Source organism: Plectropomus leopardus, chromosome 23 (genome assembly GCF_026936395.1).
Source record: "Plectropomus leopardus strain MGB_pleo_1.0 chromosome 23, ASM2693639v1, whole genome shotgun sequence".
NCBI classification, from domain to species: Eukaryota; Metazoa; Chordata; class Actinopteri; order Perciformes; family Serranidae; genus Plectropomus; species Plectropomus leopardus.
The window spans coordinates 15,765,774-15,780,323 of record NC_142198.1 but is presented as its reverse complement, the minus strand read 5'-3'; the positions used below and the strand labels follow the sequence as shown (position 1 = coordinate 15,780,323).

Below are 14,550 nucleotides of genomic sequence, written 5' to 3'. Positions count from 1 at the left end.
ATGTGAAGACGGTGCAGGTGCAGATAAAAGCCGTGTGTAGTCTCCATGTCCTGCATGGATTGTTTTAGTGTTGACAAGTAGAAGTCAACTGTGTGTTTGTTAGTTTCATGTTCAGATATCTGTGAATAGTCCAGAAGAGTTACAGTATTCATCATTCCTCTGAATGAGTCTCATAAGCATTTTGGACTTTGGACAAAAATGCAAAACAAAGGGCATCTGGATATAACCCAAGAACAGAATACCATTGAAAACTGAAGACAGTCAAAACATGGAATTTGTTGCAAGCAAAAGACGTAATCAAGCATCTCTGGAAGTTGGATTTTTATTAAAATTTTTTTTGAAGATTTTCTGTTTCTCAACTATGGTACATTTTGGTCTGGAAATATTAAGAAAATTTAACATATATTTAGAAATATTGCACTTGCATTTTAATTTCCATTATACTGTGAATAATTTGTTTTAACGTAAAAAAAATTTAAAAGATAGTGTCTAAGCTGCCTACATTTTTAAGTTGACTTTGAAAAGACAAGTTGGATCATTACAAAATTACATCCATAAATCCACTTATCATTTTTCTAAATCATTTGGTCCTCTTTACATCCTGCAGTACACAATTTTAAGTTGTTTTTTTTTCTCAGAGTAGGTATATTTTTGCCTTAAAAAACATCCCAATAATTAAAAAAAATATTTATTTTGCTCTACAGGTTTGATGCACTCACTGTTACCTGCCTGTACTGCCTGTCTCACTTTGCAGGTGTATCAGACGGCACTCGTCTGATACACGGTCTGTGAAAATTCAATGTCTTGTTCAGGATGTTCCCAAAATAGATGCACTATTTTCACTATTGTTCAAAACTCATCTAACCAGTTCAATATGCATCTATTCTTGGAAGGAGGCGACTTAATCCTCCTCTGTGAAGTCCAAAAAAGAAACAAGGCTTATAGGCCATTTCTATTTTCCTGTGTAAACACAAACATTTGTATTATGTAATAACTCTATGTGGTCTGGACATGCAAAACACAAGAGTCACAAGAGAAAGAGGAAGCAGAAGAGGGCAGAAAAAAATACAAAAAAACCCAACTGGTTAACATTCATATCAGTTTGCAGGTAAAGCATGCAGCTGCTTCTCTTTCGGTTATTGGAAAAAGAAACCTCACAAAAAAATGAGCAATAAATTTGGTGTTTCTGATGAAAAGAAATAAACTCAGAAAGGCTGTTCACTAGGACGATATGTAGATTGTTGTTTTTGGCCATCACACTTAAATATTTGCATTTATAGTGATCATTTCTGTGTGTGTGAAGTTTTTACCAATGCTGTCTTAACAAATTCTTTTAAAAATCAAAACTGAGGCAACATTGATAATAACAAAAATCACTGCAGAGATTTCAACATGGTTCTTTGGCAAAACAAAAAGGCAGAAACAGAAACAAAGTCTTCAGGAGCATAATGTTAAATATTTTCTGTGTGCTGCATGCAGATGCCTTTCACAAGTGTTTAAACCTTTGAACACAGAGCAAATTGATTTCTTTCAAAAACACGGGAAAAAAGGCAATGAGCAACTTTTTTTTAACTTTCCAATTTGAGTAAAATCTGGAGCGTATGGTATCATAGTCACTCTCGGCTCACACTTCCAGATAAATATAAATGAAGTGCGACCTCTGGTGGACATTGTCTTGAACTGCAGTTTATCTAAATGCTAAATTTATTGTCAAGAGATTCTTATTCTGAATAAATGGCGTTCAACAGCACAACATGTAACTATCCACATTTACAGCAGCTGCTGGGTATACTGAATTTCAATTTATAAATTTAATGGGGTCACAGAAATTCAACACAGTCCCAATAGTGAGCATGAAACTGACTTATTTCACAGAGTTTATATGTGGAATTTTTAAGTTTAGTCACTAGTTGGGCTTTTACAATATATATATATATATGTATGTATGTATGTATAAAATCAAGTGTACAGAATATTGTATGGATTGATTTAGTGTTATTAGAGCATTGCAAAATGATGTCCACTCCTACAACTGGTGATAAAATAAATTATCACAACAATAATCAGTAATAACCATGTGCCTCCCCAATGCTGACCCCATATAAGCCAGTTTGCAGCCTTGGATCCTCAGGTGGGGCCCTTTTGGCCGTTCTAAAGTCGAGGCTTAAATCTAAAGGGGACCATGCATTTGCATTTAGGGCCCTTTGTTTTTGGAACGACCTGGTCGAGGAGATAAGAGTGACCTCTTTTAAATCACTTCTTAAAACCCATTTTATAGATTTGCACAGGACAACACAGGATGCTTAGGGAGAAGGAAGAGAAGATGCGAGATAGACTCCAATCTGTAGTCGTTTTTTTTCAAACAGTTATTTACAGTTTACAGTGACACAGCAAACATGAAAGGGAATGCGTGATACAAAGAACCTATATTCAATGCATAAGATCATAATTAAATTATATGTGTTTTGGACAGTCAGCAGAAAGTTCCACCACTCATCTGATACGTCATCTTTTGATACAATCTTTGCTAATTCAGATGCATGGTTCAGTGTGATTTTTATATCAAACAAGGGGAAAATTCAAGGTTAGAAAAGCCTCAATAATCCCAGAAAAAAAACACTAAAAGACGTACAGTTCTACTGCTGCAACATCAGATCAGACAGCACGTTTATGTCCGTCTCTGCCGGGTGGCACTGCAGCACCAGCGCCACCATGTTGTCCTGACCCGGAAAAACCTGACAGAGCTGCTCTCTCAGGCCGGCCGTTTCCTCCGGGCCCCTGTTTGCGCCAGACACCAGTCCAGAAGCTCCAAGCTGCCACTGCTGGGCTCCCATGTCCCATCCCTTTCCATGTCCTCTCCCTTTACCCCGGTTCCCTCCACCTGCTGTTGTGTTTAAGGCTCCGCCCAGTGTTCGGTCGCGAAAGTTGAGCACCTCTGTTTGGGAGCGCGGAGGTTTGGAGGAAGGGAACGTGGTGGCAACACAGGCAAAAGAGTGGTTTCCTGGATCTGGAGTCCTGAGAGGAAATAACAAATTTCACTCAGAGAAAAGAGCACGATACAGCTAAACTTCTTATTGGAAACATGTAATCTTAGGTAATTGTTGTAAATTTCTCAAGAGTTTAGGTCATATTTTATTTTATATCATGTCCGGTTGTGCTTAGAAGCTTTTATTAGTGATTCTTGAGTACTGTTGTCCACAGTCATTCCCAGCTGTTACAGCACAGACAGTAGGAGGAAAATTAAAGCATGTGAACATGTCCTTGAATAAAATAATAATACCTGTGCTCAGAGCGCAGGAAGTCATCCAGGTGAGGCCCTCCTCTGCCCAGAGGGTCGTCTGGCACCATGAAGTGATCCCCCACAAATGTGTACTGAAGAAGTCTGCGAGAGGGGGAAACATAAGATCATACCACTGTATTCAGCCTTATAAAATATTTTACTTATTTATTTGGAGAAAGATTGCATAAGATCAAAATCCATCAAAACCTTTACATGTATTTAGATAAATACAAAGATAAAAAACAAACAGACAATAAAAACAAAACTCAGACATATACGATAACTTCATTGGTATCCTCACAATATACTATGACAAGTGGCCATGATCAACTTCACTCAAGTACTTTGAAGCAACCACATTTGAAAGTTTTTATACCTTTTTTTGATGATGTCCCTCCAGACGGGGGACTCGTCTGAAAGGTCTCTCAGGTTGTCGTTAGTTACAATCACTCCATCTGTCCTCTGTGCAAGCTGCAGCATGAATCTGTGGAAACAGGAATAGAAAGATTTCAAAGCAGCTTGGAAAAGAAATGAAAATCTTCTGGTCTTTGGCACCCCATAGTGGTGCTCTCAAACACATGTGTGTATATATATATATATATATATATATATATATATATATATATATATATATATATATATATATATATATATATATATATATATATATATATATAATAGTAAATTGTGTTTGCTGTTGCAAAAAATCTCAGAAAACAAAAAGCATTTGTAAAGTTTAATAAGCATCCAATGCCACATGTACTGTAAAATATTCTGTTAGAATGAAATGGTTAAGTATGCTCTTTTTTGTATAATACCCGCGAAAACAATATAACATGATGAGTAGCGGTCGACCAATATTGGTTTTTCAGGGCTGATACTGATAATCGGCCGGGCTGATTCTCTGTCGACTCCTAATGATGAGTAGCATGTAGTACATACTGTGTAGAACTAGTATTTACTATGGATTTTGTTGCTGTACAAGTGTGTAAAACAAATGAATATAGTAGTTATTTTCTTCTATTTCAGCATCCTCTCATTTCACAGGAGCAGGAAATGAAACGGTAACTTTCTTTTTATAGGCTTGCTTCTCTAATCTCTAGGCTTCTGTTGTTGTTGTCCTCCTGTTATGACAACATAATAAGACTAACACAAGTTTGTTTTAAAGCAGCATTGCGTCTACCTGTCGTCGTACGAGCTGATCCTCTTGCCCTGGACTTCTCTGGAGGGCGTGTAGGAGAGCAGGCCGAGCTTCTGCAGCTCAGTCAGATAGTGCTGCTCTGTGAGGGCAGGAACAAACAACGCTATGTTTAGTCTGCACTGAAAGGAAAAAACAAACGCCCACACACACACTCATATGTTCGCCCAGTTCGGATAGTTTTTTTTCCCCTTTATGTGTGACTGAAATAAAGACCAAGACACGCATGAAAGTGCAGAGGCCTTTGTCAAATGCATTGCGTGGTTTAAAAAGACAAAGGTTAACTGTGAATGTTCCTGCGAAGTTTTTCTTGGCACTCAAGGTGTTTAACAAAAATATTGTGGAGATAACGAATAATTTGATGAATAAAGTTGGACATAATTTAGTTTTCTAATTCTAATTCTAGTACCAAATAGGTATTATGAAGAATGTGTTTACATCTTATTGCTAGATACTTTTCTTTCTTCTACATATTTAACTTTATTTTCTATAAATCCAAAATATTTACATTTCTTTTTCTATATTTAAGCTACGTAAAATAGCCAAGGGTAATATGAATGCACCATTCCATATAGTGAATGGGATTAAAAAAATGCAAATGCAATAAATATTTCATTTATACATTAATGGATTACCTGATCTACAGAAAATATTAAAAATCAATTTTGATATTTACTTATTAATAGTGAAAATGCCAAAGGTTCCCTTTTTTCCAGGTTCTCAAATGTAAGGTTTTACAGTTTTTTTGTTTCATGTGATTGTAAATTGATGATTTTGGACTGAAAACATATTTGAAACATTAGCTTAGTCTTTAGTAAATGTCTTATATTTTATCAACTAAACTACATTTTTTAGCACAATCCAGAGAATAATCTGGAGATCAGAATCAGAATCCGGTTTCATCGCCAAGTACATTTACATATACAATGAATCTGACACTGGTGTTGGTGCAAAACAATTAACATAAAGGACGGATAAAAATAGTGAATTTGAATAGAATAGGACATAAGATATAAAAATATAGAAGCAATTTAAACATATAAAATGACAAAATAGAATACAAAGAACACAAAATGTATGTACAAGATTGATCTATAGCAGAAACAATCATTAAACCGTAATATCAGTTATATTTCCAGAATTAAGATATTATGTTTAAAACACTACACGGGCAGCAGGAAGTGTTACCTTTAATTTTGGGGTCGCTCTTCTGTCTCCACTGTGGCAGCAGGCAGCTGATGTGACGATGACCTCGGTCCCAAAAGTGCTGGACGGCCAGAGCGATTCCTCGACAGGAGAAGAAGTGACCCAGCCCGTGACTGTGGAAAACACGAACACTATGTAGAGTTATACCAGAAACAAAATGTATTTCTCAAAGCAGCTGCAACAGGTGAAGTTTTCCCTTATTAGTGATTTTCCAGACATGAGGAATGCCTCTAATTTTATTTTTCGATCATTGTTCTGCCTACCGTGTTCTCGGCATTTTGCTTTACCACATGGATAACTGCAAACTGATGCAAACTTTATAGCCCTGTTTGTAAAATCATTAGCACAACATCTTCTGTGAATCAGACCTTAAGACCAGGCAGATATCGGCTAGTGATGGGCAATTTTCTTCATGCTTTCTTGAATTTGCTCATCAATCTTCACTTCACTTTGAAAACTATCCTACTGTACCGGAAAGTGTGGATTTTTATCTCTTTATTTATCTCTTTATTTAATTTCTTTTATTAGGTACTAACTCTTCTTCTGCAACATCATCAGTATCCAGAGTATCCAATAATGTTTGTAAAAAAAAAATCTATATTATATTTCTAATATAATATCAGCAGATTCTGTAACCTGTGTGTTGCTCTTCAAATTGCTAAAGGTACTGTGTGTTTTTGAGAAGGTGCACGAAATACACAGGATGCAATATTCAGTCCTACTGCATGTTTCATGCTTTTCTGCTTGAAAATACTTTTAGAAAAATGGCTTTGCAAATGTTTTAAAGAAGGGAAATGCATTCAACGTTCAATGTTTATTTGATCTTAAGGATAAATAAAATAAGTTTTAGTGAGAAAAACTGAATGTAAACATAACTTTGTCCTTTTTGCAAGAGGACTCAACAGGACATGTACAGAGCATTTAACAGTTTTTTGGCATATTCTAATATACTTTTATATTTCATTTTTAAAATGTTATTTTCAGAACCAAAACATAACATGAAGATCCCCAACTATCATGTAATTTTTTTCTTTAGTGTCAAAACAATCCCTTATGTTATTTAACTATCTTTTCTCAAACAACAAAAGGGAAACACTCGACACACATTTCCATCCAATATCAAACCCTGATAATAAATCAATAAAAATATTTAAAAAACACACATTTGAGGATGCTTATAACAAACTCTATCCCCACCTCATGGCCACGTTGCTCCCATCGATGATAATCGTCCTCAGTTTCGGGTTGCCAGGTTTGTCTGTTAGCTGAAGGTCGAAGGGCATCTGCAGACCCTCCAGGAAACGCTGCTCCCCTGTCACCACCACCGAAGAAGCCGTCATAAAACCTCGTCTTTCCCTCGCTCTGGTGGGAGACAAGTCGTTCCCTCTGGGGGGCTGAGGGGCTTGGACCGCTTGTTTTAAGGAAGACTTTGGGTTTAAGACATTGTCTTGGTTTGGATGAGTTGGTTTTGAGGTGGGCTGATTCGGACAGTAGATGGTTTGGTTAAACTGTTTGTTGGGTTTGGTGAGTGGATGATTCAGGGATGGGGGATAAATAGGCCTTGGTGGCCCTTTGACTTCAGGCAGGTTGACTTGATGTTGAGTTTGTGAGCTTGTGAGTTTGTGGAATTTAATAAAGTCAGGTGCAGCTAGGTCTAACACTTCTTCTCGTCTTTTATCATCAGATTTTCTCTTTTCTGCAGGTAAGAAACGCTCATTTTTTCTCGCATTTTCTTCAGATGGTCGAACTTTTGGTCCTTCTTTCTCCAGCACCACGTCATCCATCTCTCTCGGCCCCTCCCTGAAGTTGTCCGTCTCTTTGCTCTCCTCTCTCTGAAGCTCCAGGAGCAGCTGGTGAGTGGATCCATCGGGCAACATGTTGTAGACTTTGGCCACTTTCTGCTCCATGTACCCACAGCTGGCTGCCGCTTTCTTCACCACTCCCAGGACAAAGTCTTCCTCCTGTCCTTCCTCTTTTTCCTCGGCACTACCTTTTCCCTCGCAGTGTCTCGTGCTTCCTGTCGCGCCCTCACAAATGTCCCCCATCTCTCCATTACTACTTATCGCCTCATCTCCTCCTACTTCCATTTCCTCGTCTTCTCTGTGCTCCGTCTCACAAGGCCGGTTCCTCTCACTCTGATTTAAGGCAACACCATCCTGAATTTTCTTTAACTGTTCCCGGTCACTGCGATCCTGCTCTTGTTGAACTACGTCCAGTATCTGCGAGGCCTCTTTAGGTCCCGTTCGGGCAAGGACTCGTTTCACGACATCCTCTGTGTATCCCATGGCTGTGAAGAACTTCAAAAGAAGCCAAAACTCCTTGTTTTCACCGGACAACTGCAGCTTCTCTTCTCCCTCCTCCCCTCGTCCCTCCCTTACTGTGGTACCCAGTGTCGCTGCTTGCTCCAGCTGCTCTTCCTCTCCTACCTCCTGTGGAGAATGCACAAGTCTTTGCTCAGCGGCCTCTGCCCTCCCTTGGGCGCCTGAAGACAAAAACTCAAAAAAGGAGTTTGTGGCTGCAGAGTTGTTCCCCGAACCTGCAGTCATCCCTTCAACCCACCGATCAGTAGTCCTGGAAGGCTCAGGGAGTGTGTAGGTAACTGTGGATGGTTTGTCCCATCTACCCCCTGAATCCTCAAGTGATCTCGCCCCTGAATTTCCATCCATCAGTGCTGGTCGGGGGTTGGATCCAATCCCCGAATCTTTTACCAAATCCAGCAGGATTTCCTTCACTGATCCTGGCAAAACAAGAAGATCCAGGATGTGCTTGTCCTCCCATTTTTCCACCAGAGTTTTGAACGCCCGCCGTGATTCTAGAGACTCGCCTGGGACTCTGTCTCCAGTGTCAGAGCGTCTGGACTGTGTGCCCTCATACCGCTCCACCAGGTCTGTAATGAGGGAGTAGGCTCGCACTACCGGCTCTGCCAGACCTGAGATAAGCAGGAATCCTGTCGAGCCAACCTGGTTTGATGAGAGGAAAACAGAATTGCATTAAAATTAGACCACTTAATGACATTACACACTGGACCTTCAACACTGATACTTTACCATATTTTCAGCTGAGTTTGACCACTCACTCCAATTTTAATACAGAAAACAATCTAACAATACACACAGTTTTTGGATCATATCTTTGGAATCAGCTGATCAGGTGAATCATGTTGAAAAAATCTTTTTCCAATTAAGGTCTGATGACACATTAATAATTTCCAAGCAATTTACAGCAACAATAAGCCACTAAAGTGAAAAAGAAAGTTGCTATAAGCAATAAAACTTCCCTGAGTTACAAATTTGCATTCAAACAAAATATGTTAAAAATAGGTTGAAAATTCCCAGTGACGTCATGACAGTGTTACATTAAGAGACAGTTGTTGCTTCATGAGGGGTAGGGCATATCTTTCACAGATGACATTGACTAATAATGTAGTTTCTTGTAATAATAATAATAAGAAAGCAAGATATCACATTATTAGTCAATACCATTATTGAATCATCAGTCAAAAATGTCAGTCAGTATGTCTGTGGGGGATTTGTACAATAACGGAGGCGAGTGATACTGAGTAAGTGTACTCCTTTTTGGAGTCATAACTGCAAAAATGCAGACAAGCCAAAAATATTTTTAAATTCAGCATGACTCATACTTTCACAGGACACCATAATGTCTGATCTCCACTGCAAATAAACATCCATAAATCCACTTAGAAATCATAGATTAAATAAGCTGCTTATAACTCATGGGTACATTGCAAATAGAAAGCACTGATAGCTAATTTGGCATATTTAAAATCTTTTGAAACCTTTGCAAATTAATTAATTTAGGCTTAATTTCTTTCAAAAACATGGGAATAAGAAATAAGAAATAGCCAAAAAATGCACAAGAAAGTAGCAAAAAGTTACAAGAAAATTATCTGAAAAAACACACAATGACCTTTAAAAAGTGACACACACACACACACACACACACACACACACACACACACACACACACACACACACACACAAACACACACACACACATACCTTGTGGAAGGAAATCAAAATACTTGTTTAAATACTTGTGAATGGTGCCTGAATGCTGCACAACAAAACCGATTTCGATCCAGGTGTTTAAGGGTTAATGGTGCCAATTTACCAAAATGTAAACCAACAAACAAACAAGCTCAAGTTGCATATTAGACTTCCTCGCTGTTCTGTTTTTGATGGCTCTTCTCCTTTATTCTGGGTAATTAAAGATATCCTAAAATCTGCTTTGTGACCTTTGAATGTAGTCTAAACAAAAACCCACAATGCAACACTCACCACTATATGTGCAGAGGTGCTTTTTGTCAGGCAGTCCATGAACAGCCCTCTGGCTCCACAGAAGATGCAGTGAAGGACCCCGGGATAAGAAACCTCCTGCTGCTCCTCCTGGTTCACAAGTCCTTTCACGAATAACTACAAAACAGAAATATTATTTCTGTAGTAGTGAAAAGTGGTATTCAAAATAATATGTGTCCATTTTGGAATAAAGAGTTCATTATATACATTGTCTTTAGACTGAAACTCCTGTTTTACACTGTCCAGGGAAAAACAACCAGGGAAAATTTCCACTAAAAACTTTGACTAACTCTGACTCATGAAGCTTCTTTTAGCTTCAGATTAACTTTGGAATGATTTTCTTGGCTGTGGACTTTATTTTGAAAGAGAATGAAGACGGGATCTCATTATCCAGTTTGAGCTTCAGACATGATAACAGCAAGCTCAACCTGTTTCATTGCTCATACGGGTGGCTGACTACTTTTATTATTTCACTTTACTTTCAGTGTTGTTTTCACCAGTAATATGCTAATAATCAGAAGCACTTGTGTTTAAATGCTTTGACCTTTAAGTGGTGACTTTCATGCACTCGAGATCACAGTCGGGTTTATTTTCGCCTCTAAATCTTTTCTCTGGAGATATCTCTCCGATGTTATTCATCTTTTCTTTTTGTTCCTTTGGTCTTGTCTTTTTTTTCTCTTTCACATTTGTTAATCCACATTAGGACCTTATTGTTTAGATCAGGATGGGTACACGACAATGGTGGGTTAGATGTAATCATGAGTCAGTTTTGGGTTTTATGAGAACATTCTGAGTTGTCAGGAGATTATTTTAGAGAAAGAAGATATTAATTATATTTAAATATTGTTAAACAAACTGAGTTGTGTCTGGGGTCAAAAATATATTGTCATATATGTGCTTGACAATTATGTGATTTCTGTTTTTTATTGTCTTGGTATTAAACGAGGACACACATTTCTCCGAGGAGGGAAATCTAAATGGAAAGGGAAATTGTCCATTGCAATTTGTGAAAACTGAAATTATCAAGACTAAGTGCATTTACTTACTATTCACTACTGTTGTTCTGTGTAAATATTTCAATATTTTTAAACCCCTTGAGTAAATTGTTTTGATTTCTTTAAAAAAAACATGCGGAAGAGTCAACAAGAAATTTTAAAGGACATGGCCAAAGAATCAGCAAGAAACTAATTAAAAAGCTAAAAGAAAATAACCTGAAAAAAACCCAAAACAATAAAATGTAAAGTGTACATTTGTGCAATGAAAATTCAGTATTTTATCTATCTATCTATCTATCTATCTATCTATCTATCTATCTATCTATCTATCTATCTATCTATCTATCTATCTATCTGATGTAAATCTGTATTCTTAATTCAATTTGTGATTCCAGTTATTTAATTATCTTTTTACTGCATTTTCCAAAACTTTTTAAATCCTCTTTATCATGTAGCAATTCATTTATTTTTAAATGATGGACTGGTTGTTTTATGTTCTTTTTGTAAATCCCTTTTTAAGTTGGTTACTGGTTGATGGATTAACAATTAATTTAATAAATTATTTTTATAATTTTTTTTTACCATTAAAACATCAAATAATGATTTACTTACTCATTACTTACTTACTGTAATTTAGTCCGTTTATTTATAGATTAATAAATAAATTAACATACAAAATTATGAATGTTAGTCTTATAATTAGTAATTAATCAGTTAAAAAATAAATGCTTTATCACTATTTCCGTGACACTTGTGGTCCGCAGAGCTTATGTTCATGTGCATACACCAAACAAAAAGACTTTGCATTTAGTTTTAAGTCATCTTATAACATTATTTTCATTTTGTGAGGTCAGTCATTCTGAGTTCATGTGTCAGCAGGTTGACCTCATTTGGACTGAAACTCAACTCAGACTAATTATACAACATTTAAAAACCCTCCATGAGTCATTCACCAGCACCAAGGCCTTTTGTCACTTACAATAATGTCAATAAAAATTTCCAAATAAAGGTTCACAAACTTCAAACAATAAAACTAAATTCCAATCAGCACAGCAACAGAGGTTGGATGATTGTGTGCTTTAAGGCATATTAATCTAAAATATGTTTTAGTATTGTGCGAAACGTTTTTAGATAAGGTTGCTGGGCAACATTGCCCAAAGTCAACTCTTGATGTCAAACATCAAACAAAGAAATCTCGCCTTACTTTGGCAGCTTTCACATCGTTCCTCTGCCCTCGTAGTTTCAGCCATATCTGCCCGTTGTTGTCATGAGACATATCATCAGTCCCGATCCCAAAAGTCACACTGAATATCCGCTCCACCGTGCCGTGCAGGGAGGTCAGAGAACCACGCAGCATCCCGGCACACGCAAACTCATCCTCCACCTCTGACTCTCCTCCTCCATCGCTTCTCTCACTGTCCATCCCTTCTTCTCAATTTGGCGGCAGAGTGTTGAACATCCTGTGAAAAACACAGAATATCAAATGTTTACACATTTCGGCGGAAAAAAGGCATGCAGTCTGATCTCACTGCAAGAAAATACAAAAAAATCATCCTGGAAACATTTAAAAAGCATTAAATATACATGTCTGATACCTGCAGATATTGTGACTTATCCTGCATTTACTGTACATACAGTGGGCCTTTTTTAAAATTATTAAATTATCTCTAATTATTACTAAAACCTTTAACTTATATACAGAAAATATTTTCATTTCTATAAATATATAAAATATGTTGATTTACATGAAGTGCAAATGCTAATATTGTTTTGTTCTAATTGTTGTAATATATGGTAAAGGCCTATGTGTAGTTTTTATATAACATCACTGATGAATGCCATGTTACAGTTGAAACTCTATTTTTTTACTGTATCAAAGTACAGTGTAATTTATTTTAATATGAACCCCATTTGGCAAAAAAACAGAAGTAAAACAAACAAACAACTAATTGACAACAATGAACGTCTAACAATGTATTTTCAATGTATAACAACTGCATTTTAAAATCTTTATCTGAAAACTTAGTAACTACACTCGTCGAATTAAAGTAATCGAGTATTCCAGCTCCCTTTTGAATGTAGCAAAGTACAAGTAAAAGGTAAACTTTGCAGCTGATGCACATACCTTTGCAAACTCCAACATGTCAACAATGATGCAGCGCTTACAGTCTGTTATTAGTATACTAACACATTACGTGCAACATGCTTTTGTTCAGCAACACTCTTATTTCGGCTGATCTGTAGAGAAATTTCTTTACCAGCGTACAAACCATGGCCTAATGCCCGATAATGCTGTGAAACATTTATCTTGATAAATAAACGGTTGGACGCTCTTTAAGCAAAGACAAACGAAGAAACAGATAGTAGACAGTTTAAGGTTCTTTTTAAAATAATCACTAAAACGGTATAAACGTGATTTTTTTGGTCTTTTTTTCTTACGTGAGGTCGATCGCTCTGCGTCTTCAAAGTTTCGTTTCCAGCAGCTGTACAGTCACCGAGACGCAGTGCAGCTTCAGGCTTCCGCAATCATACAACAACAACAACATGGATCAGACCAAAGTTCAACCAATGTTGTAATGTCACACAACGATCGCAGAGGCGAGATGGAAAAAAATTCACGGAAGAAAGACTGTGCTTGCCGCGGGTGGCGGATGAGGAAGCCCGGAGCTGGAGCCAAACCACCGATGGAAACCCCGAAGACAAAACCGAAACTAAACTGTAAACAGTTTATCACGCATTCAAAGCGGATTCTCCTGTCTGGGTGTGGGGACATAGTGTCGCTGTGACACCTAAATAATGTTTTTATAATAATCCTATGCACTCAAAATGCAGCTATGGACTCTTCTCCTATGTTAAAATGTATCTAAACGTCCCAAAAATGCACACAATGTGTCTTCAATGATAGCATTTTTTCCCCAACGTACACGATTATTATGGCGAATAATACGCAAAAGGCGTATAATTGTACCCTATGTTTTAAAAAAATATTTATTCAAAAATGTTTTGTTAACTAGTGTGAGGGTCAAACAGGAGATAGAGGGAATTTCCACTGACGTCAGAAGCGGGGGTTTTCTGTCTGTCTTTCCTGCTTGTTAACTCCTAGTTGACTGCTCACTGGCAGACAGGCTTTGCAAATAAAATACAAAGGCTCTTTGTAACGCATTTTATGTCTTGATATCTCCTAACCCAGTGGATAAATAGATTTTTTCTAAATGCAATTTTATCTTTACAGTGGTTTCCTTGGTGCAGTTAATCTGTGTCAAAGGCAGGAAGAGAGAGGTTACCTCCTACACTACATCCTGTCTTTCTCTATTGGGGTAACATGTAACATCGAATGGATCAACTGGGTTCAAAGTATGACATTTAAAGGATCATTCTGACTATATTTGGCATTAAAAAGTATATGTGTGCGGTGGTGAAAGTATATATACTTTAATACAAGTAAAAATAACCCTATATAATAAACATGTTACTGAACCTAAGTAAAAAAAAAATACTGGCGTCAGAATATTTTATGTGCCAAAAGTACTGGTTATGCAGAATATCATATTTAAG

General features: G+C 37.1%; 1 protein-coding gene across 1 annotated transcript; it reads right to left on the bottom strand.

Annotated features, from left to right (window-relative positions):
• Positions 1–306: 306 nt before the first annotated feature.
• On the bottom strand, positions 307–13,904 carry khnyn (KH and NYN domain containing). The gene is made up of 9 exons (XM_042512430.2): positions 13,435–13,904; positions 12,200–12,455; positions 9,983–10,117; positions 6,882–8,644; positions 5,667–5,797; positions 4,464–4,560; positions 3,657–3,764; positions 3,281–3,382; positions 307–3,015 (listed from the first exon to the last, which is right to left on the bottom strand). Exons 2-9 carry the CDS (start codon positions 12,416–12,418, stop codon positions 2,637–2,639), a joined length of 2,934 nt encoding a protein of 977 aa, XP_042368364.2. The 5' UTR covers positions 12,419–12,455; positions 13,435–13,904; the 3' UTR covers positions 307–2,636.
• Between the last annotated feature and the right edge of the window lie 646 nt (positions 13,905–14,550).